The following is a 20290-nucleotide window of genomic DNA, read 5'->3' as shown; positions in this document are numbered from 1 at the left end:
GAACTATGTGGCTCTGACCAGTTTGGCAGCTTCATTGAGAGCTGACCTCTGACCTGTTAATTCCTCTCCTGGAAAGTTCTCTTGGAAAAATCATCCAGAACAAAGATTTGCACAGAGAGGTAGATGTTCTCTGTGTCATTGGTTGAAGGCAGGGGTGGGGCCTGGCCGAAGATGCTTGTCAGTGACACAGCTTCAGCTTTCTAGAATATTTTCAGGGAGGCATACTCATGGCAAAGGTGGCTGCGCCTCTCAGGGGTCATCTTCATGGGGTAGAGTTAGCTCCAGCCCCACAAACACTGCCCGAGGCAAGGGCAGGAGTCTCAGTGCTGGTGAACACAGGACCTGGCTAACCAAGGCACACAAAGGCCCAGGTTCAGGGTTTCGAAGGGGAATCAGCAACTAGGCAACTAGGAGAGGAGAGGGAAAAATTAGACCTAAAAGATGATGGAAACACCATGATTTCCTGGAGGAGTCCACTGTCCATGGTGTTGGACTAGAGGCTTCCAGCTGTAGGCAGCCACCCCTTCTCTCCAACTTGAAAAGAACCATCTCCTGAGGGCATCCTGCATGCTAGGCCCAGATCCTTGTCCTCCTCGGGCACAGATAGACAGAGACTCTGAACAACAGTGCACATGTGAGCGAGGGGTTCTGTTATGGGTTGGGTGATTGGAGCCCTGTTTGGACGAGTGTCTGAGCTGGACCAGAGCTCGCGTGTAGGGGCACAGATGGTGATCTAGGATCAGAGGAAGGACCCACACACAGCCCTGAGGGATCTGGAAGTGGAGGAGAGAGTGGGAGCTAGTTCTAGGATAGAAGGTCTCAAAGCAAGTTGACCTCTCAATTCAGATTGGCTTCCCAAAGGGATCCTAGCACAGGCAGGAGGGACAGGGTAGGAATGACCAAGGACAGGATGGTTGGCTGAGGTCCTGCTGGGCATGTTGGAGGTGGAGGCCAGATGGAGTGAGGAAACGATGGCCGCCAAACTAGGCCTGGCTGCCCCGCAGCTCAGGCAGGTGTGGGGGGCTAATTTGGGTCCCCAAAAAGATAGGTCCCTTTTCTTTTAGTGTGGAGTTTTAAGGACAATGGGGACCATGAGAGTGGAGGTCAGGGAGGATGAGGACACCAAGGTAGAAGTCTCAGGAGAGGATGCTGGGAATCCGGAGAATGATGGTCAGTGAGGGTGACAGGTAAAAACGGGCAGGAGGAGATCCAACAGAGGACACAAACCTGCTCTGGCTGTGGTGGGGGCTGGTGCACCTTTCAGAAGTTGGGGAGCCCCAGGAAATGAGGAGAAGGGGCAAGCCAGGTCAGCACAGCAGGCAGTTAGCATAGAGCCAGGAGAACAGTGCTGACCCAGATGGGGACAGCATGGTGGGCTGTTCACTCTGCAGGGGATGCCACAATCTGGGGCTCATAGCAAAGGGACCCTTGAGAACAAGGGTAATATAGTCAGCCCCTAAAGCAGAGAGCACGAGGAGATGGCACCCAAAACGTGGTTCTGCCGGGGACGGCTCTGCTCCTGATTCTGAATCTCCTATGTCTGAGCCAACACACTTGGACGCTGCGGCTGCTTCCAGGTTCCGCTGAATTCCACACGGTTCTCTTCGCAGCCAAGTGAGCTGATGAGCCTGGGAACTAAGTTTAAACAAAGGTTAATAAAGTTCCTTGCTTAGTAAAAAGAAAGAGAGGGAGGGAGGGAGGGAGGGAGGCAGTGGGAGAGGGGAGAGGGAGAGAGAGCCAGAACAACAGAGACAATAGAGAGATGAAGAGACAGAGATAAAGAAAGTAAAAGAGACAGGAGGGTGGGCAGAGATAAACAGAAATAGAGACAGCTTAAAAGAGAGAAAAAGACAGAAAACCAGAAAGGCGGATGGAATTAGAGGCAGAGAGAGTAAGACAGACACACACACACACACACAGAGAAAGAGATAGAAGCAGAGATAAAGAAAGACAGAGACTTCTGCAGTTAGAACAGGAATCAGGTGGGTACCCTTGACCCTACTTGCTGGCAAGCTTGGCCAGGGCTTTCATTCCTTCATGCCTCAGTTTCCCTATCTGTAACATAGGGTAGAATTGTGTCTCTCTCATCTTGGGCCTTCTGGGCCCATTAGCCATAGGAACTGGTATTCTTGTCAGGCCAGGGGGGCCCCTTGTGAGCCAGCTGTGGCTCCACTCGTCCCCTGTCCTCCCCACACCCCTTTCTGCACGTCCCTGCCGCACGCCTGTATGCTGAGAGCACCACCACCAGCAAGGGGAACAAAACGTGCTCTGCGCGGACGCTCTGCTCCCTGAGCCCCAAAACTTGGCAGCGGCAGCGGTGGGCCTGATTAAAGGCATTCCGGCGCATGGCGTGTTTGTGTGTTTGTGCTGTGTTTACATGCTCCAGGCCAGTGCCGGGCAGCTGTGCAGCATCTCAGACGACTCAGCTGGAGCCCGTGTGGCGGGGACACCCATAGCACCCCCATTCATTCACTCCCTCCCTGTTGAGGGGCTCCAGTGTGCTGGTCATGGCCAGAGATCAGCTGGGGCCCCCATCTTAGAGCTCACAAGCACCCTGGGGCCCACAGTGAGCAGGATAGAGATAGCAACACAATCGCCAAACAACAGGATGGCAAAAAAATCAGCGAAGATTAGAGGAGACACTGAAATATAAGCGCCAAACCTATAAAACTCTGAGAAGGAGACATTGGGGCAAAGCTTCATGACCTTGGATGTGGCCATCAAGTCCTACATGTAACACCAAAAGCACAGCAGTCAGAAAAACAGAAACTGGACCTGATCCGAGTTAAAATCTCTGCATCAAAGGACATCATCAAGAAAGTGAAGTGACAGCTCGGCTCCCAGGCTGGGAAATGATCCATCAGACCCATATACTTGATAAGGATCAGTGATCTAGGATATACAGAGAACTCCTCCAGCTCAACAATAACAACAGCAAAACCAACCATCCCATTAAGAAACGAACAAAGTATTTCACCAAAGAGGATGCTCAGATAGCCAGCAGGAGCACAAGAAGATGCTCAGCCTCACGCGCCACCAGGGAAATGCAAATCAAAACCACACTGAGATACCACTTCACCCCTCCACCCCCCAGGATGGCTACTATCAGAAAAATGGGAAACATCAAGAGTTGGCAAGGATGTGCAGAAATTGGAAGCCTCTTCCACTGCTGGTGGGAATGTAGAATGGCGCGGCCGCGGTGGGAAGGAAATCTGGCAGCTCCTCAAAAAGTTAAACAGAATTACCATGTGACCCAGCAATTCAACTCCTAGGTATATACCCAAGAGAAATGAAAACACATGTCCGCACAAAAAAATGTGTACACAAAGGTTCGGAGCAGCGTTTCTCACAATAACCGAAAGGTGGAAACCGCCCAAATGTCCATCAACAGATGAATGGATAAACACAGTGTGGTGTGTTCCTGCAATGGAATATGAACCAGTCGCCATCATTTCAGGCCTGACTCAGGGCGACCCCGTGTGTGTCAGAGTGGAACTGTGCTCCATGGGGCTTTCAGGAATTTCTGGGAGTAGATGAAGAGCCTGTCTTTTCAAGGCATCGCTTGGGTGGATTTGAACTGCTGGCCTTTTGGATGGCAGTTGAGCCTGTTACTTATGTGCCCCATCCAGGGACCCCTACTCAGCTGTAAAAAGGAATGAAGTTCTGATTCCTCCTGTGATATGGATGAAGTATGAAAATACCATGAAAGAGGCCAGACCCTAGAGACTGCGTGGTACATGGTCCCTATTCTATGAAATGTTGGAAATTGGTGAATATATAGGGACAGACAGTAGGTTAGTGGCTGCCAGGGCTACAGGTGTGCAGGAATCCTCTCATGGAGTGTGGCTGGTGCCTGCCCTTCTCAGCAGTGGTGGGTGATAGCCACAGGGGGGTATTGCTCACTAGGAGCACCCCCATGAACCCAGTATCCAGGGTTCTTGCTGGGGTCAGCCATATGGCCATGGCTGCTCATCCACCTGGCCAACTTCTCTCTCTAGCCCCTCCAGACCAGAGGTTAAACTTACACCACATGCCCCAGGACCCCCACCATGAATCCCAGTGTTGGCACAAACCATCTGAGGTAGCCACGGCCGCACCATTAATCCTATTGTTGGGGTCCCCTGAAGTTCCAGAGTAAACATACTTTTCAAGCAGCACCTTCCAGGGACTCAGGTCACCTCTACAGAGCAGGTCAAGAGCAGAGCTCCCTTTGGGCAGGGACAACCTTTTCCTTCCCAGATCCGCGTGGTTGTGGTTGGTGCTGTTGAACTGGTTCTGAATCTTGGCAATCCTGTGTGACAGTAGAACTGCCCTCTAAGGTTTTCTTGGGGGGGCCTTATGGGAACAGACTGGCAGGCCTTTTCTCTTACAGAACCACTAGGTGGGTTCAAACTATAACCTCTAGGTTAATAACCACGTATTTGAACAACGATCTCACCAATGCTCCTAGGAGCTTGACATGAGCTGTTAAGTTGGAACCGACTCATATCAGACCCTCCGGTGGGTTTTCAGAAGCTGTAAATCACACAAAAGGAGATTGTCCATCCTTATCCACAGAGCAGCTGGTGGATTTGAACTTTGCACCTTTGGGATTTTAGTGCAAATTCTAACCACTAGGCCACCAGAGCTCCCTAGAACTGCACATGTTGTTGTTATTGTGTACCTTTGAGTTGGAACCGACCCATAGCTTGATCCTCCGGTGGGTTTTCAGAGGCAGTTAATACACAGGAGGAGATTGCCCATCCTTCTTCTGTGGAGCAGCTGGTAGACTCGAACCGTGTGCCTTCAGGATTGCAATGCAGCTTCTTGCCGCTAGGCCACCAGAGCTTCAGAGCTCCACAGAGGCCCCTCCAAAAGGAAAAAACAGTGCTGTGCTCCAGTAACTGAGAGTCCTCCAGCCAGATGGCCAGGGGTGGGGATCATCCTTGGTGGGACAGGGACAGCTGAAATGGTCTTCCATGAAGGTGGAAGGGTGAAGTAGCCTCCTGTTTCAGACTTTAGTCAAGCCTACCTGCACGCCCAGAGCCCTCTGCCTCAGACATTTGCATGTACAGGAGGTGACAGTGAGACCTTCTTGCCCATATAGGTCTGGGAGCTGGGAGCGGGCATCTGGGTGGTAATGAGGGTTAGCACAGGGCTGGCATGTTCTGTGTACACTCGCTGAGTGTTTGCTCTGCTCTAGAAAGAGCAAGGCCAGATTGAGATACAAACGGGGATCATGGGGGGCCACCCTGGACCCAGGTCAGTCCAGGGGCACTGGCCTTACAGGATGGGTGAGACCCAGAGGATGGTCACAGTAGGTGTCTTAATGGGCAAGACTCCCCCGACCTCCCCCAGGCCACTCTGTGAGAAATCTCACTGAGCCAGAGGGAACAGAACCAAGTTCTCTCTGGCTTAGCCGGCGCAGCCTCAGGAAACAGCTGTTTACCTGTGTGAGGTGCTTGCCCGGGCGGGCAGCCAGTTCCAGTTTCACTTTCCCTTGTCCCCAAGGCCCCCCAGGCAGCAGAGAATGGCCTTGGGGGGGGCTGGCCCTGTGGCCAGCTCGGGATTGCCAGAAGCTGCTTGTGAGCAAGGCAGACGGCCTTGTTGACGTACACACTGTCGCACCTAGCAACTTGCTCGGCTGCTGGGCACACAGCCACCACAGCTGGCCAGTCCCCTGTCACCCATGTGCCCAACTCGAGAGCAGTGTGGATCCTGGTGGTGCCCCTGCCCTGCTCTGTCCTTCTCTCAGGACCAGGAAGCCCACCAGGGTGCTCTGAACCCGTGTTCTCAATCATGTCCCAGTGGGTATCTTCTGTAGGTCTGGATGACCCAGCAGTCAAGGTGAATGCCTAGGAAGGCTGGCGCTGTGCAAAGGAGACTGAAGAGCCCAGTGGGCCCAGGTCTGAGAGGTGGACTTCGAGTTCCCATTGGCAGTTACATGCCCTGAGTACTGAACGTATTGTGCTTCTCCTGCCCCTCATATGATTGGGCGTCTGATCTCTGGTGGCCATGAGCCCTGCTCCCCATCCAGGTCCTGTTCGCTCTCACGCTCACTTGCAAATGCTGAGTCAGCTGGGAGGGAAGCCATCCACCCCCCAGGCTTGGGCCTGGGCCCTCTGGGTTTCTGGGGATTCCTTTCTCATGTAGAGACAAACTGGTCCTGGAGTTCTTTGGCCCCAGATTGCCGTGCGGAGCGAATACAGGGAAGGGTCCCCCAGGCACCCCACTACCGGCTTCTTTCTCACAGCTCCAGCTCCAGAAGTCACAGTACCTGCAGCTGGGCCCAAGCCGTGGCCAGTACTATGGCGGCTCCCTGCCCAACGTCAACCAAATCGGCAGTGGCAGCATGGACCTGCCCTTCCAGGTGAGCCCCCCAGGTGCGCCCCCTACCCCAGCACCAACTGATGGATGTGCCGACAGCCGGGGTCACCTGATGATTGCTGGGCCAACCTCCTCCCGCGCCCAGAGGAAGCAGCCCCCCCAACACTCCCTCTGTCAGCAAGCCCTTGACTTGTACGCCAAGTTCACAGCCGCTCCACCTGCCGGGCGGTGGGAGGGGGCCCACTGGGTTTGGCTCAGTCGAGCCTGGCTAATCTGCAAGCTTGAAGACCCAAGGGGGGAGCCCCAGCTCCTGACCCCACTTCTCTGCCACGTTTCCTGGCTGGGGCCCACACGATGTAGCCTCAAGCACGGCCTCCGAGCACGCAGTCTCCCAGCTTTCACCATGAAGGCCAGGCGAGGGGGCCTGTGTGCAGCTTGGGGTGGGGATGAAATGAAGCAGGTCCCAGGGTTAGGGCTACTGTTAGCCGGCATCTGATCTGTGCAGGGTAGGAGTGCCCGCTGCTGGCCACCCACCTTCATTCTCCACTGCAAGCTGATGGGTAGTAGTGGCAGCCTCATAGGAGCTCTGTCCCCCTGAAGGATGTCCTAATTCCCCCAGGCACCATTGACCACTCAGCTCCTGCCACCTGCCTCAGTTTCCTCATACAGCCAACATGGGGCCTCTGTGCAGCTGAGGAGAGGGCTTGGAGCCAGTACTCTCAACAGAGACCCTTCTTGTCCTCTGGTTTCTTCCTCCCGCCTAGTTTCCCCAAATCCCTAGCTCCCTCTCGAGGAGGTTTGCTTTCTGCTGGTTTCTGATGCAGCCCTGTGCAGAAGCATGTCAGGAGCCCAGGTGCAGGAAGGCCATGGGGCAGGGTCTTTGATGGGCTCAGTTCTTAGCCCTTGCAGTCTGGTGGATTTTGGGGAGAGGCTCTGGTAAGGGCTTCTGTGTCTTTGCTAAATGAGACTCATGCCCAGGCATGGCCATGTGCTCCCCCACAGCCTCACTGGAGCTCCCCACCCGCTGAGCCACCCCCTCTCCTAGAAGATTCATATGGTGGATGGATGGAACCCCATTTTCAAACTTCTTGGAATCAGCACGCACACACACACACACACACACACACACACACACACCCATGCTCACTCACACGGAAAAGGCCATCTCCATCTGAGCCTATGAGCCCAGCTGTATAGACTCTTCCCAGAAGCATACATGTCTGTTTGTCTATCCTGCCACCTGGCCCAGTGACAGAACCTGATCAGCTGGGGTCTTGCTTTACCCATACTCAGTTCCAGATGTCCCTGGGGGGATACTGTTTCCTAGGGAGCTACTGGGCCTTGTGTCCTCTCCCTCAGTGCTTTGACAGAGTGTCCTTAGCTGCAGAGGAAATGCCCTGTGGTGGGGAAGGTGGCAGCATGGAACTCAGAGGAAGGAACCACGAGCCCACCGCTGCTTTCTGTAAGGGGAACTGTCACAGTAGCTCGTTGGCTGCTCAGAGCAGGCAGAGAGGCCTGGGGCCAGATGGTTGGCAGGAGAAGCAGCCAGCTAGGGCTGGCTAGAGCTGCCTCACACTTCACCTGGACAGATGGCCATGGCTCCCCTGGAGCCAGAGGGCAGAGGGATGCGTGGGGACAGAGCTCCGGGGTGGCAGGACACCCCTCGGTGCATCCAGTGACACTGTAGAGGTGGACTCTGGTTGGTGCTGGTGCTTTGCTGGATGAGCAGGATGGGGGGGGGGCGGGAATCTGAAGCAGGGGGCGGTGTGTCTCCATGAGGACTGGCCCTGAGCTTGGCTTGGAGCCTCCTGGGATTGCACACGGCCAGCTGGACTCTGGAGGCGTCCTGGGGTTCCGAGGCCCCTCTTGGCAATCCCTCCAGGGATGACGTGGGAAGAGGAAGCTGCCGGACACGGAGGGGGCTGCCTGCACCTGGCATGGGGGAGGGGGCCTGCTGCATCCTGTGCCAGCCTTGCCCCCGAGTGTGTTGCTTGCCCCTAATGTGCGCCCACCTCCATTCTTACTTTGCCCAGTTACTCACTCCCACTTCAGAAGCACTAAGGGTAGGGGGACCCCAGGGGTGGGGAGAGCTGACTGGACTATGTCTCAGGAATTCTGGGTCCTGGGAGATACTGGATATGGCGACCCCGGGCACGTGCCTGGGAGAGTCTCCGCTTCTCCTGCAGCTGGTAACTGGTGTCTGGTTTCTCTTTCCTCTCCTCTTCTCCCTTGCCCTCAGACCCCCTTCCAGTCCTCAGGCCTGGACACCAGCCGGACCACCCGGCACCACGGGCTGGTAGACAGAGTGTGCCGGGAGCGCGGCCGGCTCGGCTCCCCACACCGCCGGCCCCTATCAGTGGACAAGCATGGGCGGCAGATATCCTTTCTAGTGCGAGTGGACCATGTTCTGAGGGTGACCACCGGCCTAGGGGGAGCACAAAGAGACAGGGATACCTTGCTCACCAAGGTTTCCAGGCACCCCAGGGCAACCAGGAGGGCTTCTTAAGAGGAGTTGTCACTATGATCTGAGGAGTCTTTGACCAGACTTGGGAGTTGAGAGGGGAGCCTGAGGAACAGAGAAGCTAAATTGGGACAAATGAGGCCACACAGAGCACAGACCCCTTGCTGAACAGAGCCCCCTGCCCAGAAGGCACAATCCTCAGAAGGGTCTCCTCTTGGGCAGCTCATAAGCAAGATCTCATCTCACCTCAGTCACTGAGTCCTTCCTCTCCCACCCAATACTAGAGTTAAAGCACCTTTAGGGAGCTCCTTGAACCCTTGGCCCCCAAGAACAGAGCAATAGCTTTTCTCAAGGTTGACCATTTGGGGCCCAGATGCTGGGATCTGCCCATCAGCCTGTCATAGAGTTCAGAGCCAGAGGTCAGCTGAACTCGGGCCCACTGCGAAGGCAGGAGCAGCGCTTAGTGCTAGGCCCGCCAGCATCCCTGGGGCCTCCCTGGGGCCTCCCTGGGGCCTCCCCGGGGCCAGGCAAAAGTGGCCTTCGTAAGCATCTCTGATGCTTAGTCTTTGCGCATGTGTTCCCAGTGGGCAGCATCAAAGCTGGGAGCCAAGCCACAGATATCCCTTAACTCTGCCCACGTGGACAGCTGCCCCTACGGCACTGTGTACCTCTCGCCGCCAGCAGACAGCAGCTGGAGAAGGTGAGTACCCAGGCAGCAAAAACTATTCGAGACAACTACTACTTGCAGGCTGAAAAAATGGACATGGAAACAACCGGAAGCTTCTAGAGATCCAGCCCTCCATGAACAGAGCTCACGGCTTTGGTGCTTTCCCGTTTCTCCCCACTTGTGTGACTTTTCTCGATTTTTCTCCTTCAGTACACCTTGTTGTTATCTGCCTTGGAGTTGATTCTGTGCTGTGGCAACCTCCTGTGGCCAAGTAGAACAGCTCCATAGGCTTTCGGAAGCAGATCAGCAGGGCTGATTTCCAAGATGCCTCTGAGTAGATTCGAACTACCCACCTTATTGCTAGTAGTTGAATACTTAACCATTTATGCTACCCAGAGACTGCATGTCTTTAGTTATCAAAAAATGTAATTGTTGGAATCTACTTTTCTTATAGAGCATTAATAATGGCAATAGACCCAAAAGAGGAGAAAAAAGATCACCATCTATAAAGGTCTAAGATAACACTGAGATAATAAAAGCAAACAGCTACTACATAGAATCCCGGCGTGGTGAAATGTTTAAGCAGGCATCTTCTAATGGAAAGATTGGAAGTTTGAGTCTATTACAGATGTGCCTCAGAAGAAAGGCCTGGAGATCTGCTTTTAGAACAGTCAGTGCTTTAAAAACAGTTCCATTATGACAAGTGGAGAGTAGCCATGTTTTGGAGTCAACGGGACTGTCTTTTTCTTACCTACCAAGCATTTACGTGCCAGGCCTGGTTCTGACCATCAGATGTGTTGATTGAGAAAACCTGCAAGAGCCTTAATGCATGCAGTAGCTGCTGCTTATATCGCTGGCTGAACCTAGGTAGGTCAGGACATTTGCTCAAGGACACAGAGCTGCTTGATGGTGACCCAGGTCCCTCACTGCAGGCTCAGCCTGCCATCAGGAACCAAAGCCCTATCCTTAGAATTTGTTTATCCCTTTGGACCACGGACCACATCCCCTGCACCATGGTCATCAGTGGCTGTGATGTCCTCTCACCTTGGGTCCATGTGACTCTTAACTATCCCCAAGTTGCCAGCTGTTCAGCCTGCCCGGTCCTTTGCTCATGCGTTCACTTCCCCAAGGGACACCTTCATATTACTAGGCAGCTAAAAGGCTCTTCAGGGACCCACTCTCAAGGCACCTTCAGTCAGGGGCACTTCTGTCCCAGTGTTCATTGGGAGACTCTTCCACCTGTGGGCTCACAAGGGACTACCTTCTTCTGGTGCCTCTCCCCACCACATGTCACACCTGGTGGTTTTAGCATCCTGGAGCGTAGAGTTGTTGCAGGGACTCCAGTGATGAGTGGAGGGTGACTTGGATGCCCAAGACTAGATTTCAGAAGACTCACCTGACCCTTTTTCTTTGGGGAAAGGGATGCCCCAGCAGAACATAACCATCCTGGGCCTAAACTGGAGACTCTGTGGAGGGGACTGAAGGACATTATTGGCTTTGTAGAGGGAACCATGGTCATCTCTTTAACACTGTAGAGAACTGTCCCTTTAGGGGGTTCTCTTGGGTACAGCAGTAGGAAGCTGTGGTGCCCTAATGGTAAGAAGCTGCACTGCAATCCCAAAGGCATGTGGTTCGAACCTACTAGCTTCTCCAAGGGAGAAAAGGGGCACCCTCCTCTCCTGTGATTTACTGCCTCTGAAAACCCACTGAAGGGTTAGATAGGAGTCAGTTCAAACTCAGCAGCACACAACAACTTGGGGCAGTAATACAACAGTAACCCACAGTTAATGCTTCTACACTCCTGGCATGCATGATCTCGTTTGTTAGGGGTAGGACTCACTGTCTCTTTCTCTTCCACCCCCAGGACCAATTCCGATTCTGCCCTGCACCAGAGCACAATGGCACCTACCCCACCGGACTCTTTCACGGGTGGGTCCCAGGACACGCACCAGAAAAGAGGTATGCAGCGTTTGTTAGTTCACTTCTCAAGGGAGGCAGACCCATGTGTGGTCCCTACCATGGGAGCTCGCTCTCTTCATGGCTGGGTGGGTCCACAAGCAAAGATGGCGTGTCAGGGGAGCAAGGAGACAGTTGTTTGCAGGGGATGGAGTACTTACAGAGACATGGTGCTACTTGAGTTTTGGGTCTTGAAGGGTGCATATGAGTTTTCTAGGTAGAGAAACGAGTCCTACAAGCACGTGGAGGTTTTTGTCCTTGAATTCTTAGCCTGCGCACATGATCTCTTGTGCACATTTAGATCCCTTTGGATGAAGAGGGCACCAGGCCCAATCAGTAGGGTCATCGATTGACTTACAACCAAGCGATGTCAGGGCTCGCCAGATGGCTTCAGGTGCCTCTTGATCCAGGGGTTGGCTCTTAAATGTTGAGATCGATGCATCCTTCTTGGCCCTCCAGCTTCTGAGATGGTTTCATCCTTGGATTCCTCCCTATTTACAGTCCTTGGGCTGATCTTTCCGGGGTTACAACAGGCAACAGACCAGCTGTCCCTTCCATGGCTGATGCACATTTTTCTCCATGCAGCTGAAGTGTGTGCCCATGGCATAGGCCCTTAGCCCACCTGCTCCCAGAGCAGGATGTGGTACCTTTGAGGAGATGAGATGCCATCCTAAAAACTCAGGTGTCATCCCCTAGATAAGGAAGGTATAAGCTGTGCAGCCATCCCCAGCTGATGCCAAGATGCACACCTCAGAGGAGTCAATGTCATTCAGGCTCAGAGTAAAACATCCTTTCTAGTAGCCGTGTAAGTGTCTCTGGAGGTTTCACTGACGGTAGGATGTTGGTCAGAAATCTTCATCCCCTCAGTGTTTCCCATGCCTTCTGTCCCATGCCTTCTGCCCCATGCCCACTGGCCAGGAAGAAGCATTTCCCTGGGGAGGCCTCGGCATACCCAGGCTCTTCCTGCATTGATGTTATGGACAGTTCTGAATCTGAGGTACCTGTTTCAGGTCTCCCCAGGATCATTGTGCTTGGGAGGGTAGGTGACATGACTGAGGAACAGAGTGGATGTGATGAGCCTACAGTGGGACACCTTGGCTGTGTCCTTTTCTCTGGAGGTGGACAGACACAAGGTCCAGTGGCCTGGCTGCTCCACACTGGGTATTAGGAGGTCTTTGCCACCTGGCTGGGTTCACTGTGACTTGGTTACAAGTGAAGAAACTAACTTCCAGCCACATGGACAGAGTGGGACAAGATTTTCATCTCATTATAATTCAAAGGCTTGAGGAAAGGGTCCAACTAAGACCAAGACCCCCTGTCCTCCCTTCATTCCTGTCCCTTCTGCTCCCCTGGAGCTGGAGACAGTGTCCTGGCTGATCCACAGGGTCCCCACAACCACCGCTGTGTCAACCCAGCCTCGGCTCATGCTGCGGACTGCAGCTGATGTGTCCCAGTGAGCAGGGTGACAGATAGCCAGGCTGAGTCTGTCTTAGGGGCAAATAGATGCAGGCCTCAGACCCAAGAGTTCTCTTTCATGTCTGTTTTAGACACAGATGCTGTGACTTACTTAAATTCATTCTTATCTTTACATAACCCTTATTTGTAGCTTCAGAAAAGTTTACCAGACACTGTTAGGGCTGTGACTGTCACAGGTTGTGCGCTAGAGATGAGTCTCCTGGTGGCCCTGCTGCTCTGGGAAGAGATTTCTGATTCTTCTCCTCTCCCCTTTTCCGCTCCCACTTCAGTTTTACTATTAACGGTCCCGGGAATGGAAGAGGCCTCCTCAGAGGCAGACAAAAACCTTTCAAAGCAAACGTGGGACACTAAGAAGGTAAGGGGCCACAGAGCTCTCACCAGTGGGTTTTCTTCTTGAGCTTTTGAGACAAAGATCCCAGACTGGGCCCTTGAGGGGAGAGACTTCAAAGTCCCTGAAGTATGACCACCACTCAAATTTTAACCATGCCCACAAAGTATAGCACCATCAGCACCATCAGCCACTAACCAAAAGTTCGATAGTTCATCTCCATCCACAGGTGTCTCGGAAGAAAGGTCTGATGACCTACTTTTGAACGGTTGGATATTTTTCAGACTAGGTGTAGAGTTTAAGAGCTTAACGAAGCAAAGAGGGAGGAAGACCAGTTGCTGTCAAGACTCGCGGTGACCCCATGGATCAGAGCAGAGCTGTGCTCCACAGGATTTTCCATGACTTTTTTTTTTTTCAAAAGCAGGTAGCCAGGCCTTTCTTCCTGGGTGCTAACCTCTAACCTTTTGGTTAGCATCTGAGTGGATTCACCATTTGATCACCTAGGGACTCTGGGGAGCAGAAATGCCCTGACATAAAAAGACTGGAAGGAGGGCAGACCCAGTACCGTACTGTACATGTCTGCGATGATGTCCTGTGTAAACACAGTTTGATTTGTTGGAATGAGCAGGCGTGGGCGAGTTTGTAATCTGTTTAGAAACCCTTTTCTGTCTCTGTAGTATTTGTGGGATTCTTTTGAAAGGCTCTTTAGAGACTCTGTAACTGGGCTTTGTGGAAATCCCGTAATGAAGCGAGTGTTGACTTAGGGCTTTAGGAGGCCCCGGCTGAGCACAGACTTGTCCCTCGTTATCCTCCAGTGCTGGCCCTCTGGTCTCACGCCACCCCACAGGCTCCCCAATTGTGGCAGCTGGGCGAGGCCCCCCCACAAGGTGTTGATGGGTGGGCCCAGCCACTGGCAGTAGGTCCCCTTTTCTGGGATAATCCTTAAAGACCACATCAGCTGGCAGTGTCTGCTCAGGGCCTGGGGCAGCAGACGGAGCTGGGAAGCAGGACGTGGGGCACTGCCAGGACCCTCTAGAGCAGACAGGACTCTGTCCTGTCTTGTTGCAGCCGGAAGAGGGCTCTGTCTTTTGTCCTTGAACTGAAGTGACTATTCTTTCCCAGAGGTACACGTCCCCCGCCTCCTTCAGCCTTCCTAGGACCCCCAGCAGCCCTACGGAGCTTCTACTCCATTAACTCTTCTGAGGTCCCTCCAGCCTTCTCAATGCCGCATGTCTCCTCCCAGGGCCTCGTCAACCTTCTTTAACCCTTATGTGTCTCCAGTTGGCAGAAGAGCAACCAGTCGAGCAGCTGGGACCACAGGGTGGAGACAGGGGGACACCTTACTCCCCAGGCTGGGTCCCCACTCTCAGGGAGCTCGCTGGAATGTGTCTGCTGTGATGGTGTTGACGTGTTCTCCGCCTGAATGAGAACGCCGAAGCGTGGGGAGCATGCCTTCCACTTGGCGATAAATTCCAAGTCTTGTAGACCCCACTGTGGAAAGGGAGGGCGTGCCTGTGCTGAGGCACAAGCTGGAGTCAGCTCCTGTGGTCCTGAGGGGCCAGGGACTTCCTACTGCGTATGACTGTGCCCACTGAGCCCTGGGCCTCCCCTTGCAAACCCTGTGTGCCGACAGTGTCCCCAGCTCACTAAGCAAAACCGGTCATGGAGGGCAGTACTGCTTCTGCATGGTCTCCGTGACAGTTTTCCTGCTGGGACTTGCAGTGTCTGAGGTGGGCACTTCCAGAGTGCCAGAGCAGAGAAGGGCAGGCAGCGAGGGGTACACTCTGCTGTTACTGTAACATGGTGACAGCCTGCACGCACTCTGTAACAGACTCGAAGCTGTGGAACTTTTCTTCGAGGTGACTCTGGGTTGTTTTGAACCACCAGTCTTCCGGCTGATGTTAAGCATTTTAATTGTTTGTGCTACCAAGGGACATTTGGGACAGGCAGTGCCCGAACTGCTTAGCCTCATTGGTCCTTCAGTGACCCCCTGTATAACATGGGGCCCAACTCTTCCCCCCAACCCCGAGGCTGCCGGGTCTCTGAGGGTCCTGAGCAGACCTACTCATGCAGAGCTGCAGTGGGGAGGGGCCCGTGTGACAAGATCTCCCTGTCACATCTGGTGGGCCCCTCAGCCCTGGGGGCTGTTGCTCCATTCTCCATCTGTGTGACTCTGACGTCCAGGCAGCTTGCTGCCGCCTGCCGTCTCTGGGCTCTGGGACACGGCCATGCTGTGAGGCAGCACAGTGCATGTGCGGGGACCAGTCGACCCCAGCCCTCTGACCAAGTGTCCTCTCAGCCTGTGCTGTCTTCTCTTTCAGACGGGGTCTAGGCCCAAATCCTGCGAGGTTCCAGGAATCAAGTGAGTCTCCTCCATCCCTATCCTCCCTGGGGCTGCCCAGGGATCCAGAACTTTTCACTCACGTTCAAGGCGGCATGTCCCAGCAGGAAAGATGCTGAATTGCTGGTAGCTACCCATAGAACCCTTCACTGCTCAGGATAGCAGCCCCCTGTCCAGGCCCCCGGCACACCCCACACCTAGAGGACGCCGGCCATGCCCCTTTTTACCATCAGACTCACCTGGGGCTTTCTGAGGCCCTGGTTGAGAGGCTGCCTCCTGCCCTCTGTGGGCCCTGGGAGAGAATGATTGCTGCCCCCCTCATTCCACCCCCCAAGTGCTCACTGCCTTGTCTCTGCCTTTGCCTCCAGCATCTACCCATCCGCTGACCAGGAAACCACCACCACTTTGATCCCTGCCACCCACAACACGGGAGGCTCACTGCCTGACCTGACCAACATCCACTTCCCTTCGCCACTGCCCACTCCACTGGACCCTGAGGAGCCCCCTTTCCCTGCCCTGAGCAGCTCCAGCAGCACCGGCAACCTTGCGGCCAACCTGACACACCTGGGCCTCGGTGGCACCCCCCAGGGTAAGGCCGGGTGTGGGGCAAAATGTGGGGTCCCCAGGTGAGGACACACACATGGCAGGAACCATGTCTTGGGACCGCAGGGGCCCAAGGGGAGTGAGCCTCATCAGGGGACTAAACACAGCCAGGCTGACTCAGGAAAGTGTCCCAAAGAGAGAGGATTCTAGGAGCTTTTAGGGGTGATCTTAGGGGTTGGATGGATTCTGGGACTTCTTGGGGCATAGACTTCACAGACAACTTGTGTAACCCCAGAATGTTCTAGAAGGAGAATTCTCAAGAGTTTTCTCTCACCCAGCATCCTCTTTGCCTTCTGGGTTCTCTTTTCCCAACTTGGACACTCAACCTTTCATGCTGCACGGCCCCCCAGACCTCAGCCAAGGCTCTGCCCAGAAGACAGATAGCTCACAGTCCCCTCTCTTCAGGACCCTCCCATAGTCCCTTGGCTCCCTCCAAGGGGATACCAGAGCCAGGCCATAGTCCACCCTCCATTCTGAACTGCCTTCAGACCTTCCTCACATTAGGAATCACGCCTGCTCTCTCCTGCCCTGCCCAGGTACCCCCCTAAGCCCTAGCCTGTGTCCCCTGACCTCTGCCCTGGAGGCTGTTGCCCCCTTAGCTTCCCTTCTCATCTCCCCCTGCACTGAGATGGCCCCTCACAGACTCCTCACTGGGGCCCCCGCGCAGCATTTATTAAGTGTGTGACGTTGTGTCCCAGGAGGTACAGGCGTCTGGATTCTAGGGAGAGGTAAAGATGGGCCAGACAGGGCTGCAGGGAGAGAGTGGGGTCAGGGGGCTGAGGGGTGGGTGGAGGGTGATGGGTCAGATGGGGCTGCAGGGAGAAACCTGGGGACAAGGGGCTCAAGGCCTAGGGACGCAGGCGTTGGAGAAGGCACTCGAGCCCTGTCTGAGCTCAGAGCAGGCAGACACCTCCTCACCAGGATGCACTCATCATCAGGGATCAGCACCACTGTCCATCTGTCCGCTTGTAATACCACCTCTGTGCAGAACCCTCAGCAGCTTTTATGTTAAGATATTAGAAACTGTGGCACCAGCCGGGTCACCTATGGGTTATGATGGAGCGTCTAGGCTGTGATAGACTAGGGGGGAAGACCTGCTCTTCTTCAGAACTCAACCAGTGAGACCACGGCTCTCAGCAGAGTGCAGTGTGGTGCTGGAAGGAGGACTGACTAGGGAGGAAGGTGCTCAAAAGACGGGCCAATACCATGCACTCAGGCTAACAGCGACAGTGGCCCAGCCTGAGGCAGTGTTTTGTCCTGTTGTTTGTGGGACCACTGGGAATCAGAGGCAGCTTGACGGTAGCCCTCATGAGGGACCCTGGTGCTCAAATTTTAATCCAGCCAATTCCAGTTGACTGGTCTAGTTCTTGGTTAGCGTGAGGGACCCAGTCTTTCAGGGTATGGGTGCTGGTGCGGTCCGGGCAGTGAGGGCTGGGGGTGAGGAGGGTTCAGAGGGCAGCACTGGGGCTTTGTTCTTGTTCTCACTGAGTTCAAGCAGTCAGGGGTACCTGTCTACACCATGCTCCACCCTCAGAGGAGGCCCAGAAAGCAAAACAGGCAACTTCGGGGGGTCAGAGAGGTGCAGAGGGTAGGCAGTGCCTTCCACACACTGGCAGAGCCTGAATCGGGAAGGGGCACTGCCCGTATGTCAGCCTCACTGACTCCTGGTGACCTCTCGCCCACACCACTCCCCTTCAGGGCCCTCAGCAGCCCTCAGTGTCCGGCCACACCAAATAAACAAGCTCAGTGAACAGCATAGGTGAGAGCAGGGGCCAGAGTGTGCTACACATGTGACTGTTTGTGGACCTGTGGCTCTGGAAGCTGCTGGGCAGAGGCAGCGCTTTCTGGGCACACTGACAGTCAACCCCCATGGGGCCACTCCCCAGCCTCCCTGTTAGGACGTGGCCTTGTCGGGAAGAAATCTTCAGCCCCAGAGGCAGTAACCCTGCTGAAGCTGCTTCCTGGCTGCCGTAGTGGGAGTGAGTAGCAGGTTAGCAAGAACACTGTTCCCCCACCCCCATGAAGCACCCGTGGCACGGCAGCCCTGCCCTGGCAGCTGTTCTGCCTGTCTAGGCAGCTCTCCAGCTGGCTCCAGTCCCTTTTCCCAGAGGTGCACCCGGCTGCCAACAGGAATTCGAAGCGAGACGCCCGCCCTCCTGGCCCCACTGGCCTCCGGTGCATGTGAGGCCAGGAGCAAAGAGGAAACTTCCTGCATTCAAGGCAGATGTTCCCGACCAGCAGTATGAGGGCTGGATCGGTCCACGGATTTGGAAGTCGGCTTGCGTGTCTGTGTGTATGCATGTCCGTGTGCGTACTTGTGAGTATGTGAAGAGATAATTTCTATGTACAAGGGCATGTGTCTGCACGTACATGAATGTATGTCTTTGAGTGCATGTGTGAGAGCTTGTTTGTGTGTTTAGGTATGTATGTGCGAGAGCATGAGTGTGTCTTGTGTGCACGTACATGTTTGTGTTGAGGTGTGTGTATGAGCGCATAAAACAATGTCTGAGTTGTGATTGTGTTTGTGTAAGAGAGAGAGATAGCATCTGAGCTGTCAGTCAGGAGCAGGCATACAGATTAGAGAGATCTCTGGACCCTCTTGGAGAATTGGCAGGCTTTGCAGCCATGGGCCTCAGTCCTGTGCCTGACACACCTGGAAAATTCCATTTAGCTGCAAGTTCCACCCCTCCCTGTTGCCTTTGTCCAATCCCTCATATGTCTTGGCATTCAGGCTTGTCCCACCTTACCCCTGGCGCTCCTAGCTGAAGTCCCAGCACCCACATCTGACCTGGACATTGTTGTTACTTGATTCCTGGACCCACAAGAGTCTCTGTGGGAAGCCAGAAAAGACCCAGGAGTGGGCCGGTGGCTCACAGTCTCACATCATCCTGGTCCGATGCTCTGAGGGGTTTCCAGGCTTCCCAGCCCAGGCTATTTCAGATGCCCTCAGCATTGCTGTTTCTGTGCTCGGTGCTTCTGTCCTGCATCTTTGCAGAAACCTGCTGTCCGGGCTCAAAAGCAGCAGCACAGACAGTGCCAGGTTCTCCTGCCCTGCTGCACTGCTCGGAGCCACCGGGGTATCTGAGCGGAAGTGCTGGCATGCCTGAGCTCACCTGTTCTGTGACTCAGCCTGACCCAGGAGCAGCTGCCCTGGGCTGATGTGAGGAGACTGAAGGCAGAGAGAGGAGGAGAAAGGGAAGATCAGACAGAATGAGAGGGAAAGAGACAAGTAGAGGCATAAACAGAGAAGGAGAGAGATTGAAGGAAGGAGATGGAGAAGGGTGAAAAGCAGACATGAAGAGATAAGAAAATGCCACCCCCTCTGCTCGGGTCTCTCTAGCAGAATCCCCAGGTTGTGGGAACAAACCTTAGCTCCCCTCCATACAATCTCCATGTCCCTTATGGACCAGGGTTGAATCTCCCCTCCAGAACGCCAGATGACTCGGGCAGCTTCACAGGCCTTAGTCGTGGGTCACACTTCTTCAGAACTTGCTCATGGCCTCACTAAGACTTCACATAACCCCAGGATAATGATTGTCATCACTGCCACCTCCTGGACGAAGAGACCACATGGGGACAGAGGAAGTCCCTGAGGTTCCCACAGACTCCAGCACCCTGGGACCACCTGCAGGTTCCTGCACTGCCATATACAGGGGTCCTAGCTGCCTGGAGCGTGAGGAGTGGGGCGGACTAGGGAAGGGAGGGGCAGGCCCCAGCAGGAGTGAATGTACCAGGCACTAGAGCAGCAAGGGTAGGAGGAGAGAGCTGGTTTCTAGCTTGATAGGCAAGGGTGGTGGCACCCCAACAACAGGATACACAAGGGGGGTGGGGGAATAGGTATGAGCACAGATAAGAGCTGATGGGTGGACAAGGTCACTGAGAAAGGATGAGAATGGTTAAGAGGTCCCAGTGTTGAGCAAGGCTAACCCCCAGCTTACCACACGGGTTTAAGAAGGGCCTTCTTATCTCCCCAAACCAGGTGATGCCTGGAGTGGCTGGATCCAGAACTACTTATTGTCTTTCCTATCCCATGACTCCTATTCTCCAGCAGGCTCTTTCTGTGGTGCCAGGGATGCCTCCTCCCCAAACCACCTACCTCTACCACCCCCAACTCACATGCCCCTACCACCCCCAATCCACCTGCTCCTACCA

At 54.4% G+C, this 20290-nt stretch overlaps 1 protein-coding gene across 1 annotated transcript in view; it reads left to right on the top strand.

Annotated features, from left to right (window-relative positions):
• CRTC1 (CREB regulated transcription coactivator 1) overlaps positions 1-20290 on the top strand; it is a 35933-nt gene that overhangs the window by 7128 nt on the left and 8515 nt on the right. The window contains exons 2-9 of the mRNA XM_006885973.1: positions 5612-5703; positions 6233-6349; positions 8546-8683; positions 9406-9467; positions 11299-11393; positions 13136-13221; positions 15516-15556; positions 15904-16124. Coding sequence (XP_006886035.1) covers positions 5612-5703; positions 6233-6349; positions 8546-8683; positions 9406-9467; positions 11299-11393; positions 13136-13221; positions 15516-15556; positions 15904-16124 — 852 coding nt within the window. The remainder of the gene's footprint in view (positions 1-5611; positions 5704-6232; positions 6350-8545; positions 8684-9405; positions 9468-11298; positions 11394-13135; positions 13222-15515; positions 15557-15903; positions 16125-20290) is intronic.

Source organism: Elephantulus edwardii, unplaced genomic scaffold, assembly GCF_000299155.1.
Source record: "Elephantulus edwardii isolate Elephantulus edwardi_28Jun2011 unplaced genomic scaffold, EleEdw1.0 scaffold00045, whole genome shotgun sequence".
Lineage (NCBI taxonomy): Eukaryota > Metazoa > Chordata > Mammalia > Macroscelidea > Macroscelididae > Elephantulus > Elephantulus edwardii.
The sequence above is the reverse complement of the archived record's forward strand: the minus strand, read 5'-3'. Positions and strand labels throughout refer to the sequence as shown.